At 39.3% G+C, this 21,722-nt stretch overlaps 2 protein-coding genes across 2 annotated transcripts in view; one reads left to right on the forward strand and one right to left on the reverse strand.

Moving 5' to 3' along the window:
• The window catches only part of foxp2 (forkhead box P2), a 147,283-nt gene extending 132,903 nt beyond the window's left edge, over window positions 1-14,380 (reverse strand). Inside the window, exons 1-2 of the mRNA XM_082168394.1 lie at window positions 14,238-14,380; window positions 7,085-7,171 (exon numbers count right to left, since the gene is read on the reverse strand). The gene's annotated coding sequence lies outside the window, so the exon portion shown is untranslated. The remainder of the gene's footprint in view (window positions 1-7,084; window positions 7,172-14,237) is intronic.
• Window positions 14,381-14,474: 94 nt separating this feature from the next.
• On the forward strand, window positions 14,475-18,902 carry gpr85 (G protein-coupled receptor 85). Its single transcript, XM_082168461.1, has 2 exons — window positions 14,475-16,164; window positions 17,308-18,902. Exon 2 carries the CDS (start codon window positions 17,467-17,469, stop codon window positions 18,598-18,600), a length of 1,134 nt encoding a protein of 377 aa, XP_082024587.1. The 5' UTR covers window positions 14,475-16,164; window positions 17,308-17,466; the 3' UTR covers window positions 18,601-18,902.
• Window positions 18,903-21,722: the final 2,820 nt, after the last annotated feature.

A 21,722-nucleotide genomic window follows, 5' to 3' on the forward strand; every position in this document is an offset into this window, starting at 1 on the left:
CTAGAAACGCCTGCGCCAACTTCAAGCATAACAATTACAATGTTGGACTACATCGTCTTTCTGCAAATGTTTCTCCTGGCTTTGCGATTCCTATATTGGGGTCAGAAGAAGACGTTTAGAACACATTTGTGCTGCTCGTCTGGATTACTATAGACGGAGGTTACGTTTGAGAAGAAGTTCGACAATAACCCCGCCCCCAGCCCCCACGTAAGCATGACGTGGTAAAAGAACGGTTCTAGTCCAGCAAAGAGTTGGTGCCGCTTTGGAACCAATTTTCCTGGCCGAGAACCGGTTCTTTGGCTGTCGAAACACAAAGAACTGGTTCGCGAGTAGGCACCGGCTCCGAACCGGCACCAGCACTGCCTTGGTGGAAAAGGGGTAAAAGAAACCATCCAAGCAACTACCTAGAAACTCCATAGCAACCACCCAGAACACCTGATCAATGACCAAACAACCATCCAGAACAACCGAGCAACCATCAACTACCCAGAGCACAATAGCAGTCACTTAGCAACTACCTAGCAACACCCTAACAACCATCCGGTAATGCCCTAGCCTGTAAAATAAACTTTTAAAAGATGATTAAAAGTATATTTTTTTATATATTTAATTGGTCTCATTTGAAATGATTTCTTAATGGAGCTTTTGATGTATTTTTTTTAAAATGGGATTTGAAAAAGAAAGTCTGCCAAAAGAAATGGAGTTTAAAGCCGAACCATTAAACCACCATAATTCACATAGGAAAAGTTATTTTTAGGAGCAGATGTTATAAACTTTGAGATTATCATGAAAAATCTCCACTGAAGTTTCTATAAAGCACTTTTAGCATGTAAATGAGCTCTAGATGGTACCATCATTTCATTCAAATTGTATTTAGACCTCTTAGACAAAATTGCTAGTAGAAGAATCACGGTTTTAATGGGCAGAGATGTTTTATGCATTTAAGAAGTACCTCACTTATAGCGCATGACTGGAGAGGGATTCTAAGAGGAATTTCATAGAAGATCCTGAACTAAATGGCACATAGTTCTCGAAAGCTGTCTTCTTTAGACATGTGCGTGTGGTATGCAGACTCTGAGATTTATATTTTAATTGCGATGTAATGTTAAAAATGTGTTGTGCAAAGGGCAGAGGCATTAAAAAAAGTCTGAAAACCTTGGGAAGAAAGCCAATGGAAACAGCCTTTTCTACACTCACTTAAGAATAGGAAGCCAAGTCAGGGAACTTTGCATTCATAGGGCATCCAAACATCAAATTACGGCTAAAAAAAGATGTGCTAATTGCATTAGAGTGACTTGTAACCACAATTTCTTGCTGTGCGGATGACACCAAGAGTTACAACACGCTGAAAGGTGTTATGGTATGAAAAGCAAAGAGATTAATTATCGTCTAAAATGTTCACTCCAATAAAACTGAACGTCTCTCCAGAGGGAAAACAAAGGCTTGCAGCATCTCTGACAGTGTGTGCATGTCTTTTACCTTTATTAAAGTCAACATGAAATGACATTCACAATGCAATTCTACTTATGAGTGAAACAGAATATTCAAAATATTCCCTTGCAAATCTATTGAATATTGAAAAGTGGGCATTCCATACGAACCATGCACAATTAAGAAAGTTAATACAGTGAATTTTTATTTCATGTTGACTTTCTAGTCACTGCAACACATGCTGTGTTTGTTTAAACATTGGCTTAAACTTTAGTGCATTCACATGTTCTGATGACTACAAAGAGAAATGTACTTCAAGCACTATTAAAAGTGACTAACTCATGAGAATGAATCTTGCTGTCTTATAAATGAAGTGGCACACAATGGATCATATTTCCTTGGACTGGGAGCTATGGAGATCGGCCTGAGTCATCAATTAATCAGCAACCCATGTGGTGCTATAACTGACTCACCACTTTATACATATCTGCCAATTTTTTTATATATTTATTTATTTATTTACAGAGAAAATCAACAGTTGTCTAGTGGTAAACATGTTTGAACAGTTCAACACTCAAAAACGAGACAGGGATAGCTGCAGTTCGGAGAAATCGACGTACCAAAAGGTAGGGGGTGTGGCGAAAGGTACACAATGCTACATCGAATACTAAACCCTAACCCGACCCTACACCCTAACACACAGCTTTCACAACCTGACTTTCAGCACGCCCATTACTCCGGACATTCAGGCCCAAGAGATGATTAATTTCTTCAATGTTAAAATATTTCCCCCTATTAGAGCAGGAAACCTGTTTGAAAACAATACTTTTTGCAATTCTGTCTGGTGACGTAAGAGGCACAGAAAAGTCTCTTCCTCCAAATCTTGTTTTTATCAAAATGATTTTTCGGTTTCTTTTTCCCCTCTCATCTTCCCACCAGAAGAACGTGGTCATTAAAGTAGACGACTACAAATTACCATCCAAAGACATTCACCTGGTATTTCAAAATGAGTCTCTCTGATGTGTCATTTCTTCACCCCATCATCTCCCTATATTTTTTTGTTTTCTTTTTGTCCATCAGTACATTTTCTGTATCTTTCTGAAAGAGAAAGACAGCAAATTTAGACAACTTTAGCAGTATACCAGCATCTTAATGGATTTAAAGCTAACAGACATGGACTAAAACCCAATAAACTCAATAACTTAGATTTCACAAGGTCTCTAAAAGCATTGCAAACCGATAGATATGGACACAATGAGCCCCAGTTTCACACACAGAAGCAGGAATGGAGTAATTTGCTTTGAAACTATTCCGGCCGACAAAAACAAACAGTGTACTTTTGACCATATTTATGTCATTTTTGAAAAGTTCTCCCAATGAAGGATAATGATTGCCTCAGTCTGAGCCATCTTTACCTGTAAGTCCTTCCTGGAATACAGGAGAAATGCATGGTTAAAAATAACCCACCTCTCTGACACAGCAGAGCTTTCGCTGCACTCTGTAATTACCAGCAGTGCAATCAGCAGTGTCGTTCATTTCCCCTGATTGGCAGGCGCTGACGGCTCAATTGTTGGAAATGTACAACTACGATCTTCATAACTAAATGGAACTGACATGTATGCGGTTGCGCAGCTCTCGCTGCATTCGTGAGATACTTCCACTGTGTGACACCTGACCGCCAAGCATCAGTATCCATCAAACTTCATCTAAAATAACACCTGCTACAGACTCCATGCCATATCTCGAAGCAGGAATGTAGATGTCAAACCCTGACGGAGTTTCCTGATCAAAACTGCATGTAGCCAAGTGAAATGGATTTTGCTATTTGAACCAAAGCCAATGAATCTGCTATACATTCACAGTACAGTCTTGGACCACTCCACGTAATCTTAATATTACAGTAGAGTGCCTGTGCTTTTCTCGAAGAGAGAGGGGGAGGGGGTGTTCATCGATTTGAAAGCGAAGCATTCTGAAGTGCTCCACCGCAGACGTTCAGCCAAAGTAATTGCCGTGAGTGAGCTAGCAGAACTGGCCACGGACAAATAGGTCACTTAATAGGTTGTTTACCACGCACTTGGACATGATTCATGGAGGGAAAGCAGCAGAGGTCCTGTGGACAGGGCCGCGGAGGGAATTCTGGGATGGCGCTACGATTATGATGGACAACGCATTTGTAATTGTGGGCTTGCTGCCACTTTCGACAGAGCCTGCACAACCCCTACAGAAAAGACCAGTGAAAAATCACCAGCATATGTTGCATCCCCAGCATGCATTGCTCCCTGCTGGACTGCTAAATGAACAGAATATCTTGTTCAAACCAGAACAGCAATGGTCGATCAACTTCATCTTCTGGTGAAGGGTGGTCTAACTAACATTATTAGCCTAAACCAGCATGGAAATGCATACTGGTTTAAGCACTGAGATGGGCATGCAGCAGTCAATTATGGTTAAATATGCATATCTAGATTGGTTTCTACAGTACCAGTGAAAAAAGATGGTCTCTTAGCCTGGTCAAGCTGCTTTTCATCTGTTTTAGTTGGTTTACGAGCTACAAAGTGGCAACATTTCTCTAAAACCAGTCAACAGACAAGCCTGGAAGACCAGCAAACCAGCTTAGACTGGTTTAAGATAGAAATGTGCTAGTTTTAGCTTGTTAAAATGGATTTTTGGCAGTTTTAGCTATTTTCCGAGCTACAAAATGCCAAAAATCTGTCTAAAACCTGTCAACAGACCAGCAAACCAACTTAGACTGGTTTAAGATAGCAGGGATAGAGGACAAATTGCATTCAAGGCATGTTTTCTCTCAGTTCATGGATTCCCTGGGAGTTAAACCCATAACCTGCTGTTGCTAGTGCTATTCTCTACTATTTAAGCAACAGGAACACATCTAGGCACTATGTATATGGTGCGTTAACACGCAGAGACAGCATACACAAAGAGGAAATCAGGGAAAACTACATCTCACATCGAACAGCGATTGTTTATTCACATGCACAGCGGACAGAAAGCAAGCGTGCTGATTGGCATGACAGAGATGCCGTAGCTCAGCATTTATACCTTCTACATGCCAGAAATCTGAAAGACTGACTAAATTATTTGCACAAAAAAGGCTTAATAAAGCTAAAATGATTAAACAGATTGGCAAAATGAAAATCAGTGATACTACCATCAGAAGGGACCACAAGAGGTGTCGGCATCTAACAATTCTTTTTGACAGTTTGCAACTGACACTGTGGAAAAAACCTCTGACAAAGAGAATTACTGATGAAATCTGCTTTGAGGAATCAGCACGTTCACCGAGGGCTTGATGGCCCAATTATTAGTCTGTTGACATCCCTCTTGGAAACAGCCAAGAATCCTCTCCTGATGCTTTCATGTGGACTGTGAACCCCGAGCGAGGGCAGAGAGCTTCATGACAACAGCGAAAGCGAGGCTGAAGTCTGCATCACCATGGAAACAGTGAAACCACTGAAATGTTGCCGTCTCTCTACCCTGAAAAAACTCCTCTTAGCAGAAATACACTCCATGCAATCACTCCATGAGGAAAGCATTAATGCTAACATTTAATTTAATATTCAATAATTATATTGATCTGCCTTGCATTGACACTATTATACAAGAACTGAACTCAGCTGGACGATGACATCACGGTTTACTCCAGAGCGGCTATCTATCTATCTTATATATATATATATATATATATATATATATATATATATATATATATATATATATATATATATATATATATATATATATATATGTAAACTAAATTAATAACTTAAAACAAAAATGAAACATCACTGAACTAACTTAAGCTGGACTGTGATGCTATTTTCGTCTGGAAACTTTTTTGCATTATTTCCCTGTTATCTCTGTAAAGCTGCTTTCAAACAATGTGACTTGACTTGACATAGCACTATATTTTGTTTGTGGGCATTAGTTAGAGAGCCAAAAAGCAGTTCGGAAGTATTTACATAAGGGTGCAAAGGACTGAGTCCACTTTGAAAATCTTTCAGCATTTAAACCTGGACATAAACTGAAAGGTTAAGAAAAGGTTAAAAAAAGAAAGAAATTATGGGATGGATTTTTCAATACTCCTCCCGCACGCTCCTGCAAGATTCTATACCACTCTCGCCAAAAATATGCTATATTTTATCCCGCTCCCGCCTGAAACTTTCACATTTTGTCCCTTTCCCGCCTGCAAAAGCTCGTAGGAAGAGGTTTACGTGGATTTTTACCAGTTAGATTCTGTCTAATTCCAGTCTTTAGGCTATTTTTTCAAATTTCCACACACGACGCCTCAGATCTCCAGTTACAGACTTCTGAGTGCTGTTATTTTTAGATAATTATATTTTGCGGGAGCCAACAAGTCATTTCTTTCTCCCGCTTCCCGCGCACATATCAGTAATTCAAATATCAGAAATTCAAAACTTGTCCCGCGCCGCACTCTGTACCCACGACATCCAAGGGCTTCAGGGGGGTACTAGGATCTTTGTGTAAAAGTTTATTCAAAAATAGTGCTAAAATATAACCAAAAAATATTGTATGCTAAAATAAATCTGTAATTATGTATAATTGTAAATAATGTGAAAATAATGTATAATAAAAAATAAATAAAAAATTCCCAATGATCTCCATATGTTTGAGAAGAAAAGGAATTTCATGAGATAAAAAAGCATTTTGTTTCATCCTACCATTCTGACAGATAGATTAAGTTTTCAAATAAGGAGAAAGCCATGGCTTCTGCAAAAATGTGGTGTTGATATATCATTTTGGGTACAAAATAAAGGTTCCAAAAGTGGGTTTTCGCAGGGAATGCCAAAGAAGAACCATTTTTGGTTTGCCAAAGAACCTTTCAGTGAACAGCTCTTAAAAGAACCATTTTTCTTAAGAACCTTTTTCCACTGTAAAGAAGCTGGAAAGGTTTTATGGATGTTTAAAGTTATTCATGGAACCATCGATGCCAATACATTTTTTATTATTTTTGATATACTTAGAATACTTACTAGGATTCTTAGAAATGACACAACATTAAATTTGCATGACTACAATGCACAGTACACAATGCATATGTATACATAGAAAATGAAGATGTAAGATGTTTTGCTTGAGTGACCACACAGGTTAGCCTTTGAGAGGCAAAAAGGTCCCGCTGTAACCACCCAGGCACTGGCCCATGAAATGGTTTTGGATTTTGGGTTTCTCAGATGGAGGCCTGCACTCGAGGGGGGAATTCAGAAGCGGTGGAAGAAAAGGAGCGCAATCACTTCTGTGCAATTTATCTTTGTAAAAGAAAGAGAGAGAGATAAAAAAAAAAACACCAGACAGAACACAAACAAAACAAGAAAATAAAGCGGTTTGGTCTCAAAACCATTGATCATAAAATCCATTAAGATTTGACAGCGCACCAGATTGAAACTAGGGCAGTGAGCTTCCTTCACTTTGAGATGGAGCAATATGGAGAGAAAAAAAAAGAAACTCAGAGGTATAATTGGATTAAAAGGCAATCAAACGACTTAATTGATTTCTTGATTTTTGTCCCACAACTCTCAGATTTTGAGTGCAAACACTATCTGCTTAGCATATGCACCATAACACGGAGGAGATAAATATGGAAAACACATCCAGATGCTTTGTGGGAGACACTTACCTTGAAGTCATTTCAGTGTCCCTCTTTCAGTTGTCCGGCCATGAGTCATGAGACCATTCGCCCTTCGTCTCTGCCAGCATCTGAGCTCTGTTAAGTATTTAACATCCAGAACATTAGCACAAAAGCCACAGGACAATCCATTCGTCATGTCTCCTCAAAGGAATTCATTATGGATGTACCAAAGTCTTTCTAAAAAGACTCCCATCTTTTCCAAGTCTTATCTCTACTAAGAAACCTATTTCAGTGCACAATTAATCAAGAGTGTTTTGTTCTATTCCAGTACAGATGCTTTGGTCTGTTGTGTAATGGACGACCGCAAGTTTACACGACACCATTTTCAACTCAAAACTCAAAACTTCTTATGCATTTTTTGGCGTTCATTTACACGACAACGGCGGTTTGGACACCTTTAGAAAACGATACCATTATCATCTCCACGTAAACTACAAAATGTGAATTTGTGAAAATGGTGGCATCATGCACATACTTTATTACATGTTCAATTTATAGGTGTGTAGTGTTTCAAGTGACATTGCCATCTACTGGCCTGGCATGCATAATACAGCATTTTCTTTGTCTTTTTCGCAGATCTGTGTGAACGGGGATCTTTTTGACAACATTGGTGTCTGTACGCAACAAATGCGAAGGAAAAACTTTTCAGTTTTTAGTACATCATTGCCGTGTAAATGTAGCCTAAAACTGAAAAGAACTGAAACACAACTATACAAATATATTAAACTAATATACCTACAGTACGATGAAATATGTCAAACAAAATGTTGGTATACAGTTCATACCAAAGCATAAAGTAGTTTATGATTGTCGAGCAATTCAATTCATGTGTCACAAGTGTGTGAATGGCTATTATGGCTAAATATGGCTAACAATTTTTGGCCAGGCAGGCATACAAAGAAATTATGAACACACACAAAAACAAGAGAGAACTAACAAAATATTATTATTATTATATCTTATTATTAATAGCTGATTATGTTGGAGTCAATGTGTGCTTTTTTCCTGTGAGCTTTCTGTATTTCTATGCATTTTCTGTGCCTTTTTTTTTTTTTTTTGAGTGCCTGTAGTTTGCCTTTTTTGCCAGATAATTTTGTCAGTTAAATACCTTGACCAAGTTTAGTGTTTTGTTTTCCCCTCATATTTAATATATATATATATACACACACATATACACAGGTGAAACTCGACAAAAAATTATATCGTGAGAAGTTCATTTATTTCAGTAATTCAACTTAAAAGATGAAACTAATATATTATATAGACTCATTACATGCAAAGTGAGATATTTCAAGCCTTTATTTGTTATAATTTTGATGATTATGGCTTACAGCTTATGAAAACCCCAAATTTAAAATCTCAGAAATGTTTAACATTTTCATAAGCTGTAAGCCATAATCATAAAAATTATAACAAATAAAGACTTGAAATATCTCACTTTGCATGTAATGAGTCAATATAATATATTAGTTTCACCTTTTAAGCTGAATTACTGAAATAAATGAACTTTTGCACGATATTACAATTTTTCGAGTTTCACCTGGAGCAATTCGAGCAATTCAATTCATGGTGAAATTGCCCTTTGTCTTTCAGTTAAAAACTGGTGTGTGTGTGTGTATATATATATATATATACACTTGTAAAATAAATATTTTCCCTCATATTTTGCTGGTTTAATCAAACTTGTAGGGTCATTAAAATAGTGGTTTTGGCCACTACTGTAAACATCAATAACAAATATATCTAAATATCTAAATATAAATGCCCTTATATCACAGTATGAGAATTAGATTTTTTATATACATTTTTATAACAAATGTTTTTTTTCTAATATAAATATATTGCAATATATAATAGCAAACAAAATGATCTCGTACAGTGATATAAGATCATACTGTCAACTCCTACTAAGTCAGCTAAAAAAAAAAGACCAGTATTGCTAGTCGCCAACATATACAAGTTGTTTTTTGGATGCTGTACTCCATCTTCTTATATACCACCCACGTGTGTTTATCATCCAGTTCTCCACAACCCTACCATCCCACCCGGCTTTGAGCGCCATGTAGAGGCCCTAGTCATCGATCAGTGCTCAAATCGGCAAATGTCGAAAAAATACGAAAATAAAATTTTCTAGCAGGTGAGGACAGTGCCATTCATCTCCAGCCGTATGTGTCCTGCATCTAAATGAATGCTTTAGCAAAGAGCTTGCATTTCAAACCAGGTGATAATCTCTGAGCCAGCATGTGGGAGGGAAGGGAAGCGAGTCGGTGGGAGGAAGACAAGGTCGTACAAGCACCATGGCAGGCTTACAAGGTCAATACTTTTTAGTTTGGCAGGTGTGCTCTAATTAAATGACATAGATCTGCGCGGCACGCAGATAGCGAGATGCAAAAGTGCTAAGACCCCACCATGACATATGCCAATTAATCTGTGGCATGGGCTAAAAAGAAACATCAGTAGTGGAAACACAGAAGACTGGAGCAGATTTGTTTTTTTGGACAGCGCTGCAGTCAGAGCTGGCAGGATCCCTGAGAGATGTCCTTTTCAGACATATTTGGAATGAAAAACATAAGCTATCATTCATGGCATTAAGTACACAAAGGTAGACAGTAATTTGACATGGAGTGACGCTCTTTTTATCTACGACTATAAATTGTCAAGGGAGACCTACCAATCAAAATGAATCATTACTGAGGACATTTGATGGCTTGATAATTTATCTTAATTTTTACTCTTCAGTCTCTCACCTGCTGTCAGTGTGATAAAGAATGAGGTTCTCAAGAGGTTTCTAAAAACCACAAGCACACACACACACACACACACACACACACGCACGCACGCACGCACGCACGCACGCACGCACGCACACACACACACACACAACAAGGGCAATCAGAAACAACAAAAACACCAAATTAACTCAATAAGAACAATAAAGACAAACTTTCTGTAATGATATATTATTGTTCTGGTTACATCCGCTGACATGTTATTACCTACTTAATAACAGAGGCCTTAAAATCAACCGAAAACTACATGTAATGTGAAACCATCAAACTAAGAGGCATCATCTCTAAGCTGAAACCTTTTCAGAATTCACAGAACCTAAACCAGTCTCTGAGCAAACAACAAAAAAACTCAGTTTCATTTTATTTTAATCAGCAAAGTGTGAAATCTTTGATGGAAATGCTTTCATGCACTAGCACAACATTTTTATAAATTCTAGCTCCGCTGTTATGAAAAAATGTCTGGTGTTATTTAGATCTGATTTATTTTGGTTAGTTTAATAAAGTTCAGAAATGTGACTTCTTAATTTATGCTTCTTTAGTCACTTTTGTTAAGCCATCACTGTGTTCAAGATTTTCTTGCTGGAAATGTTATTCTCAGTTATTCCCCTTTGTCTTTCAGTTAAAATATTATTTGGTTTTATAAACTATGTGAATACATATAGGTGAGTTGTTCGGTTTTTATAAATGTATTTTGTTAACTGCCATGCGGTTAACAGTTCTAACAGATCTAACCAGCTTAAAATGCAACCATGGGCAATTTATCTTTGGTTCTGGGTCTGCATTAATGGCGTCACATTAAGCAGTTATGTATAATCTGTGATTCTTTTATCTGAATTTCATATGCCAATTATTATTTTCAAGGCCATCCTTACAGGAACCCTTTATATCCAATGTCCATTTCCAAAGAAACTGTCCAAAGAAAAAAAAATGTCTTGGCCCATGTTAGTTAATTAAGCTATGAAAGACTAACGTCTTTTCTTTTGGTTAAACCTATTGAGCTGTTCAGTCATGACATCAATCTATAGGCAAACTCAGAGGTATAACTTGCTATTGATTGCCTTGAGATTTTCTTATCGATATTTAGAATGGCATTTTCCAAAATAAGGAAAAGCAAAATAAGGTCCATGGTTAAAGGAATAGTTCACCCAAACATGAACATTTCGTCATCATTTACTCACCCTCAAGTTGTTCCAAACCCATATGAATTTCTTTTTTTCTGCGGAACACAAAAGAATATATTTTGAAGAATGTCGGTAACCAGAGAGTTGATGGACCCCATTGACTTCCATAGCCAATACGCTGATTTCACGCAGCCGTTATTTTGAAATCGAAAGCGAGGCTCCGGTGGGAAGAAAACCGGAAGTGTCGCCTTTAATCACAGGAGAGTCGTGAATGCGATGGCGTATTGTTGTGTTTAATGATGTTGTGTCAATTCTAAAAATGTACATACATTTCTTTCATACTTTAGACTATATACAGTGAAATTCATTTATAAATAAAATAATTTTTTTATATATAATTCAGAATGTAAAAAAAGAAGCAGGAATGAACTATATGCATATGCTATATTGAATAGTAACATCCAATAGTGTAAATCGCGGCAGCAGCTTCAGGTTGGTAATCCAAGGCATTGTTGTTTATCTTTACTTCCGGGGTTCATCCCACCGGAGCCTCACTTTCGATTTCAAAATGGCGGCTGCGTGAAATCAGCGTATAGCATTTAGTTTATATCACAGCTCGGCCAGAGCCGTTGAGCTCGGTAAAGCCGCAGTTTCCTCCTAATCTCTAACCGTTTATCCTACTAATCTCCTCCATATCACTTTAAAATATCATTCTGTACAGAATCGAAATGGGTCTGATACGTTTTCTGGTCTGTGCCGACTTGCACATATGATCTATCGAGTCTCTGGACCGGAGCTGCGGCGGTTCATGTGACGCTAACGTCAAACCAGACTTCATTTGCCACAATGGAAAGCATATTAAACTGTCAGATTCTAGAGAGCATTTGATTGGACAGAAAATCTGATGAGAAGCTGAAATGCAGAGTTGTGTCACCGATGGAAGTTAGAGACTCTAAGTTTTGAATGCTTCTTAATGTGAATTCTGTCGTTGTTTTGAAGCACACTAGCTAATAGATAACAGTAAGGCTAACATATTCACAATAAAAGCCAAAAAAACTTCATTTTTGATTTCATGGAGAGTTTAACCACTGACCCAATTTTTCTCATAAATTGAAAACCACTCTTTTAAAACCCTATAGGAATTTCTCCCAGCTCAAAGTGCAAATACTCTTCTTTCGTTTTTGACTTCAAACTAAAATTGTTTTTAAAGCCAACTCAATTCAGTGCAAGCTAGTTGGTTGCTGGTTTAGCTGGGTATTAAGTGGTTGTTCCAAAAAAAAACCATCTTCAGCAATATTTCAAGAATCTAGCCTCTAAATAAACATTTAAAAATACTTTACTTTGACTATTATCCCTATAGTGAACAATTATGCATGTGAAACGCATAATGAGGGGGCGAAATTACGAATCCTACTATGGGAACATGTAGCCAGGCTCATGAATATTAATTACCCGATGCAGACGTTGCCATCCAACTGTAAAAACATATTATTTAAGTGACGCTGACGTTGCATCGTTACTTTCCAACGGCTCGCCAGGGGCGTTTCTAGGTTTTAAAAACATCAGGGGCTGAGCCCTAAACGTCAGGGGCTAGGGTGGGTAACAAGATAACATGATTCGATACAGAGAATAATGTATATTGTAGGCCTATATGCAGGGGGGGCAGACTGGTTAAAAAATTCAGTCCTGGCACTGTGGCCACACCAGGCCATACTACCACACAGACACACACATTCAGATGTGAGGTAGTTAGGGGGGTTGGGGGGCATGCTCCCCCGAGAAAATTTTTATTTCTCAGACTTACATATGTACATTTTAAGGTGTTTGACGGCCAACATTTTTTGATAACAATAGCTTTAAAAGCATGTCAGTCGGCAGTAGCATAAATGATTTGTCAAGCAGATAACAGATTCTTAAACATGAGAATGAGGATAAATGTTGAAATGAATGATCCACACTAGAAAATGGAAATGCAGAATGTTTCTGCTTATTGTTGAATACACAACCACATATTCCAAACAGGAATGGCCTTAAATGAGAAATCTTTCAAGGATTATTTTGCATAGATGTAAACTTTTTAGCATTAAAGATTCGTTTCAGCAACTTGTTTCTTTCTTGAGTTAATCAATGTTTTTGGCACTATTAAATCAGTTCAATTAAATTTCAATTGTTCACTCATAAAGACAGTCACTTGTCACCATTACTGGCCTAATGATGCAAGTTGTGCAAACACAGACAAGCGGAGTGATAGAAACTGTGAAAAGGCTGATGCTGGTGAAATATTCGAACACATTCGAGGACCTTATATATAGGCTACATATCAGAGTTAGGAATACATTGTAATAATGTTAATCAAGCAGACTAAATCACACGACTGCGCAGCAATATTTAAGCACATTATACAAAGGAAATAATACAGATCTAGACAAATTGGGTGGCTTATAGTTAAAAGAATGTCATGAACGATCATTTAGGCTAGATGTAGGCCTATTTTTCACATTTTTGGTCACAAAATATTTAGTTAGTTTTGATGACTTTGCAATATTGATAAAATGTTAGAATATTAATAATGAAAATTGAGTAGGGCTACGCCAAAATGTGTAACATTTATGTAGCCTACAAAGGAATACAAAAGCCCCGACATAGAGTTTTGACGCAGCTTTAATCTCCCTTTTGGTTATTTCAATACTTAATTGACGACAGAACACGACGTTGCATGCTAGTTTATTTTGCGTGATACAGGGCGCGCCGCATTTGCGCGTGATTGAGCCGCGATCAAACGGCTGGCACGACGTAAGTAAGTTCGTTTTTCTGAGTTTTACTGACATATAGCCTGACAACATCTGGTGTGACTGAAGACTGTGCGGCGGTGCTGACTGCGTTATTTTTTTTAAACCGGTGCGGCGCGCGCGCCCCCGAAGTTCATCCGTGAGAAACTTGAAACCGGTGTTTGAACTTGAATTCAGGTGACTCATTAACACTCACGCTACTGTCCACGCCCTGCTCTCACGGCTCGTGGACTCGTGCTGCTTGCCACTTTGCCTAATAATAATGATCAATAAATTAATTTTTTTGAGATCCGGGGCTATAAAAAAAACATCCGGGGCTGAAGCCCCGGAGGCCCATGTCTAACGACGCGCCTGCGGCTCGCCGTAGCTTATCAATATTAATAACCAAACCTTTCCCATAGTAGGGTATGGTTCACAAAATCAGGAAATGCAGCGAGATCACCTGACGCGTCGTCACTGCAGTCGCGCTTCCCTCCTCACAGCAGACCATCAACAACATGGCTCCCAAAGACCAACACACACACATGATGCTCTGGCTTTTCCTCCTGGCGCTTGTCCAGACCGTCGAGGCGTTTGACGGAGGAGATGCGCTGGCTTTACTGTTGGGCGCGACCGTGACGCTCGTGGGAATCTGCGCGTGCTTGGGCTGGTACGCGCGCACACGGAACGGCCAGTTTTGATGACCAACCTGCTGATCAAGGCCTCATACGGAAATGTGACTGAGTGCAGAAGGACTGTCATGCATTTCTACTCAAGAGAATTGGAAATGCACGCAGAGGAAAGGACCTATATGGATAATATAAGCTGTTGATTTTATTCTTGACGTATTATCCATTTCAGTGACACTATCCTTCCTGCCACTGTTCACCACGTGAGAAACGTCTACGTTATCAGCGTTGAAAAGTCCATTAGATTATCACTGCATGAGAACAACATCATGCAGACATTCTCTGACACATTCCTTTGGACTTGGACATTCTGGCGGGCTTGTGATGGTCTCCTGCCATGTTACAATCACTGCAAGACAATCTGCTTTCAATTTCACTCCTAAAATTGTTGAATGCTTTCTCTGTCTGCATAAAGCATTTAATGTCTTTGCCAATGTGCTTTAGAAAGGGAGGGTGATGACGTTTGCTTTGTCTGTTTAAAGTTTGTACATGTTATTAACTATATGTGCCTATTGTCCAAGTATGAGGCTTTGCATCTGTTGCAAATTAATAGACTCTGAAAATTGAATAGAGCTTTCATTTTCAATTCTTTGCAAAATGCACACTGAAATAAACTGCATATACAGTGGTTGCAAAAGTCATTCCTTCTAAGTCATTGAAATACATATAATAAACCAAGTTAAATGATGGCAGTCATATTTCTCAAGCAAAACATTTCACAAAAGGGTATTCAATTTATATAAAACAGTACGTATTGTTTAAAATGAAGACAAAAAGGATTTGGACACTTTATTTATTTATTCATTTATGCATTTTTACAACTTGCATTGCACACAAGGTGTACATTTTTCAGTGCATGCAGTCTGATTGAGCCTAGCACCTTATTTTACTGTTTGAGCTAAAGGAAATTTAGCCACTAGATGCCGGTCCAGCTTGTAAAAGGTTGTCGCAACCATTCTACATGATCAAGTTATTATTAAGTGTTCAAAAACAACCTTTGGGGTTACTGCATGTCCAGTGCCAAGTATGCAATAGAACTAGACACCCATGTTGGTTCTTATTCAGGGCAATGAGGTGTATCGCACACAATAGGCAGTGTCAATAATTGATGCTGAGTAAGTGTATCCTGTGCTGAACCATATGTAATATAGGCTAGCCACTCCTTCTAACATATTCAAATACACAATGAAAGTAATACCCCTGATTAGATAAGTTTAAGTTCAAGGTTTCATTAGTCAAATACAGTATGATACACGGTGACACATTATACAGTATAAACAAGAATGAAGTTTTGTTAAATATAAGGTGGCTTTATTATAAATAAAGCCCACCATTATTTTCTCTCTCCCATAGACAGACAGACTAGATAGATAGATAGATAGATAGATAGATGGATATAGTGACATATAGGCTATTGACAGATACAGTATACACAGTAAACATTTATTATAACACATGCGACGATGTATATTATACAAAAGGGCAAAAGGGATCCGTGATGCTGCTGCACCCATCAGTGCAGATGATGCTGCTGCTGCTGGGATCACAAATAGCGCCAGTGCGCATGCGCCGTCCGCACCGTTTACTGTATAATCACAGTGGGGGAAAAAGAGCAGGCAACAAAACTAAACCTTTTTTTACGGCAAAGTGACTGCTGCCATGTAAATAACCGCCAGGGAAACAAAGGGGGAATATCAACAGGTATGTTTTTAATTGATATTTTATAGCGTTGTCTCTGTTACACTCGATATATTTGCATGCATGTATTTGAAGGAATTGCTGTGCCTATAATGGACGCTCAGCCATCCAGAAATCATTCCGTTTTAAAAAGCAAAGGGAAAAATTGACCGCTTGTGTGCTAAATTCACACGCATTCACCCAAATGATCCTGTATCTGTTGCTTATTTTGATACAACGCACTAAAACGTCTTCAATGGTGGATGATTTTGTAAAAATGCAACTGTATACAAAGGTTTATTATTTATTATATAGCGAAAGGCTCTTCGTGCATTTATAGCTATGAAAGAAACGACGGCTAATGTATAGAGTCGGATAATAGATGCAATCCATTGTTTGTTTATTTTCTTTACTCGAATTCGTCGTCATATCAATACTAATTGTTTATAAACAAATAAATCTAGGTTAGAGAGAGAAAAAAATAGAGATGTAATTCTAAAGCATGTGCTTTTCCCCAAATGACTTGCATTATATTGTGTTGTTGCACTGAACGTCTGTATGGAAGCCACAAATAATCTATATTTTTATATATAAAATATAACATGATGCATTTCTTCATATTCCTTTACACAGCCAGTCAAATAAGGCTTCATGATTGATTTTCCACAGTATCATGATAAACAAGAGAGAATGAACACGGTTTAGATTCTGCAGGATCTTTGGGTGTGATCAACAGCTTTTCTTGCTGCATTTAGACAAATGTTCCTTTCGGGTGTAGCTGATAACAATCATTAGATTCCACGTCTTTTTCCATTATACCACAGATGAATACGCCTCTAGACGGATGTCTGGTCGTGGTGATGAGCATCTTGTCGACTGCACTCTCTTTCTTTGCTATTATTTATTTAATTTGCCTTGGAAAAGGGGAGATGTTGGGGGTGGGGGTCTGTTATTTTAACCAGGATTTATGTTGGTGTCCAACGGCGAATCCTTATGCTGAATTAAGCAACTGTGTGAGCTCGACATAGACGGCATACCGTTGCAGCCGCAATTTTGTATGCAATTAGAAAAAAGAGCCTCAATGACAAAAGAAATGAGCGATGCAATGCAAAGCCCCCCAGTTTGTTTTGTGTGAGCGAATCCTAATGGGTGGATCGTGTTTTTCAGGCATCCTTTTAGGTGTGATGAGACAAAGGAACAAAGGATGCCTTAGAAGAGAGGCAGCGAAGAACAAGGCTGGAACCTGCTTCAAAGCACACCAGATGGATCTATCGCTCCACTCTCCATCTAGATCATGATACTTGGCTAAAGCTTTAAGCGTTCTCTATGATCCCTTCTCCATCTATGGCGAACTACAGCCATGCAGGGGACCACAACATCTTGCAGAATGTCTCTCCGCTCGCCACTTTCCTTAAACTGACCTCCTTGGGTTTCATCATCGGCGTCGGCGTGGTCGGAAACCTCCTGATCTCCATCCTGCTGGTCAAAGACAAGAGCCTTCATCGAGCGCCCTACTATTTCCTGCTGGACCTCTGCGCTTCGGACATCCTGCGCTCGGCCATCTGCTTCCCCTTCGTGTTCACCTCCGTCAAGAATGGCTCAGCCTGGACGTACGGCACCCTGACTTGCAAAGTGATCGCCTTCTTGGGCGTGCTCTCCTGTTTCCACACTGCCTTCATGCTGTTCTGCGTTAGCGTGACGCGGTACCTGGCCATTGCCCACCACCGTTTTTACACTAAGCGGCTGACCTTCTGGACATGCCTGGCCGTCATATGCATGGTGTGGACCCTGTCGGTAGCCATGGCGTTCCCTCCGGTGCTGGACGTTGGCACGTACTCCTTCATCCGCGAGGAGGACCAGTGCACCTTCCAGCACCGCTCCTTCCGTGCCAATGACTCGTTGGGCTTCATGCTGCTCCTTGCACTCATCCTCCTGGCCACCCAGCTTGTCTACCTCAAGCTCATCTTTTTCGTCCATGACCGCCGAAAGATGAAGCCGGTCCAGTTCGTGCCCGCCGTCAGCCAGAACTGGACCTTCCACGGCCCGGGAGCGAGCGGCCAGGCCGCGGCCAACTGGCTGGCCGGCTTCGGCCGGGGTCCCACGCCTCCGACCCTGCTGGGAATCCGGCAGAACAGCAATGCGGCGGGCCGCAGGCGTCTGCTGGTGCTGGACGAGTTTAAGACTGAAAAGCGGATAAGCAGGATGTTCTACATCATTACCTTCTTCTTCCTGAGCCTGTGGGGACCCTACCTGGTGGCCTGCTACTGGAGGGTGTTCGCCCGAGGCCCAGTGATCCCGGGAGGCTACCTGACAGCGGCCGTGTGGATGAGCTTCGCCCAAGCGGGAGTCAACCCCTTCATCTGCATCTTCTCCAACCGGGAGCTCCGGCGATGCTTCAGCACCACGCTCCTCTACTGCAGAAAATCCAGGTTACCGAGGGAACCCTACTGTGTTATATGAAGGTTCAGTGGCATTTTTTGTTTTTCTGATGTGGTTTTTGTTTGGATGCCCTGGTTGATCAGGGATGTGTTCAATTGTACAGCTCTCTCCTTCTCCTCTTCCCTCTCGCTCCCTTTTCGAGGCCTGTAGTTGAACCGTCCGAATGGAATAAGATGATGAACGGACAGAGGACACGTCTCACGTTTATGTTCTAGTAAACAACCAATGCGAAAGGCCATTTGAAACCCAATACGCAAAAAAAAAAAAAAAAAAAAATGTGAAAAAAAAATTAAAAGAAAAGAAAAAATGGATACATCAAAAAGGGACTTTGGATATCTGGAAGACTCTGGAACAGGTGTAAAAGAAATCAAACTGTTACCTTAAGGAATCACTGGAATTTGTGTCTAAAAAGTTGCACTAACGAGAAGACCAGAAGATGCTTTTTTCGCTCAGTTGCATTGCAAGGATGTCTTGTTTTTCCCAAACTGAAATACGAATGCTTTAATCTGCAACAGACTTCTCTTTCACTGTAAGTAAACAAAACATGTGGGGTGACTAACTGTTGGAATACACCTTCACGAGAGGATAAATTGGTTTAAATGTAAGTGATATCTTTTTTCCTTTTAGGGTTGGGTTGGGGCGGGGCGGGCTGGTGGGCGGGTCTTAAGGGGGCGGGTCCTGTCGTGTGGTTTTCGATTTGCAACTTAAATTATTTCCTGTAGTTTTATGATCCATATGGTATGTCTCTGTTGTCTGGCAATGTTATTTTCTTATCTCATTTTTCTAAGTCTAAAAACAAATGTTTGAATTTTAAAACATTGCTCTTGAGAACCTTGTACTTAAACTGACAGTGGAGAACCAGTTAAGCTAAGTTGAGTACGGCATATCCATGTACCCGAACACGCAAATTTTGTTACAGATACCACTCCAGCTGTTCTTGCCTTAATGGTTCTGGTGTTTTGTTCATGTTTTCATTTGCAAGGTGAGGGTTGTTTTCTAAATCCGCTCCTCTGAAATGTCTTTTCACATGAGGGTGAAGTGCATTTTCATTTGAAAAACAGTATCCACCGCCAACACCATCACATGCACAGCCCATTTCTTACCCTGTAACGTTTGCTACACCCCACTGAGTGCGCAGAGCACAGGGAGCATGTGTGTGTGGATGTCTGTTCGTGAGTGTGCGCGTGTGTGCGAGAGTGCTAGACGAACAGCTGTCATGTCAAGACCAGAGCCTTAGTCTGAAATCTTGCACAATTTGTAAAAAATGTAATAGGAAAAACAAAAAACATTGTATTTAAGGCACAGAGTCTTGTTTCTACTTTCCCAACATTTGCTCTCTACTAATTGTTTTGATTAACTTACTTTTTCTCTTGTGGCCATTTTAATATTTATTCTGTATTCTTTTTGTATATTATAGGTAGATAGTGTGTAAGTTTGTGAGTCTTTCATTTTGAAGTCCCGAATGTGAGTACTGTTTAAGTTAGGACTGCAATTGCTGAAAGTTAACTGTGTAATCTGTTGCTTACATTTTTGAAAATAAAATTTTACATTTTGCAAAACCTGTTCTTGCTATTTACTCCAAAAAAAGTACGCTTGGTTAAGCAGGCCCAAAGCAAAATGAAAGCTCAATTAGCGGGGAAAACATGTATAAATATTGACCGAGGCAGGTTAACAAGCTTATCTTTGCTATTAATGATCGCTTCGCATTGAACTGTCATGATTAGTCTCTCGCTAATATGTTTCTGTGCCCTGTTTGTGTTCCTGTTTAATTACTGTAAAAATGTCCTCTTGTCTCCTCTCTGATATTACTAGGCTCACTTTAGACATTATGTGCTTTTTGCTTTGTCACTTTACCTCTTCATCTTCTCTGTTTCATTTCTGGCTAATTTCAGACTGTGTGGAGTTTGTTTGGATGCCGCTTTTCCCCTGTGAGCGCTGTTGAAAGTGATGAATTATCTCTGCATTCTGCAATACGATACAACAACAGAGTTTTTCCTCTGTTAAATGTTACATTTTCAATGCGTATTTCAAACTGACCTGAAAAATGCTTCAAGTAGGCATGCATTTGCAGCAAAAGCGCCCACTATTATGATGTGAGGAGTGTCATTAATATGGCAGAAAAGTTATTCATTTAACTGCAGCCTTCGTCAAAATCCATTTAGGTTTTGTAGGCGACCAGGGATGCTTTCATTTGAGTCCATTAGGGCTTAAGTAATAGGACGCCGGTTATAATACAGTAGATCCTGCCAAATATTTCAACAGCCTCAGTTTAAAGCTTAGGATTTTATGTAAACACCCATAGAAATTTTGACATATGTGGGACGCTGCATATCTAAATTAATAATGGAGCAAGGCCTGGTGCATTTTTAGCAGTAGTTTCCTCTGTAAAGGTCAGCGCTGTCTTATGACCTTATGTCAAAATTATATAATCAAGTGTGTCAAGTAAGATTAAAAGTCATTTGGGGCTTTTCCTGTCTCTATGATTCATGTCTCTGAGATTAAAGTCATGCCTCTACTTAATGTATTTTGATTATGCCAATTAAATTACACAATTTTGACATTAATATACAACATATGTTCTTTTCGGTTCACAGTTTGTTGCATGTGTGCATAGCAAACCTCTCATTCACTAATAATCCACAATGAATGTGAATTCTTTAACTTGACTTTACAGAGAAGACATGGTTGAGTCATCATCATTTCTAATCATTGATTATTTTTTACTTTTGTCTTGTTGACCTATGCAACAGTCCAAAAGATTCACCAAAATTTATTCACAGGCATATTCGTCACACATGATTGATTAATCCTGCCACCAAACGTGTTCAATAATGGGGAAATGGGGGGTATAGTAGTATAGACCTATAGTCACAGTGGATGTCATTGTTGCAGTCTTCAATGTAACCACAGCAGAATAAATGCTAATGATCGTCTTTGACAAAGGCTTCAAGGCTTTGTTCTGTTGCTGCCTTTAGCGTGCAATAAACCTCACATAGACTTGAGAGAGTCAATGCAGTCCATAACATGCTGACCAGCCAGGCCGCTTTAATGCATGCGAAGGTCAGAGCTGTAGTATGCTGATGTACTGTGATGGCTTTATGCATGTATGTTTCGTCAGTTCATTTCTTGACGTGTGTGAGGAA

This window comes from Leuciscus leuciscus, assembly GCF_965113295.1.
Source record: "Leuciscus leuciscus genome assembly, chromosome: 4".
NCBI classification, from domain to species: Eukaryota; Metazoa; Chordata; class Actinopteri; order Cypriniformes; family Leuciscidae; genus Leuciscus; species Leuciscus leuciscus.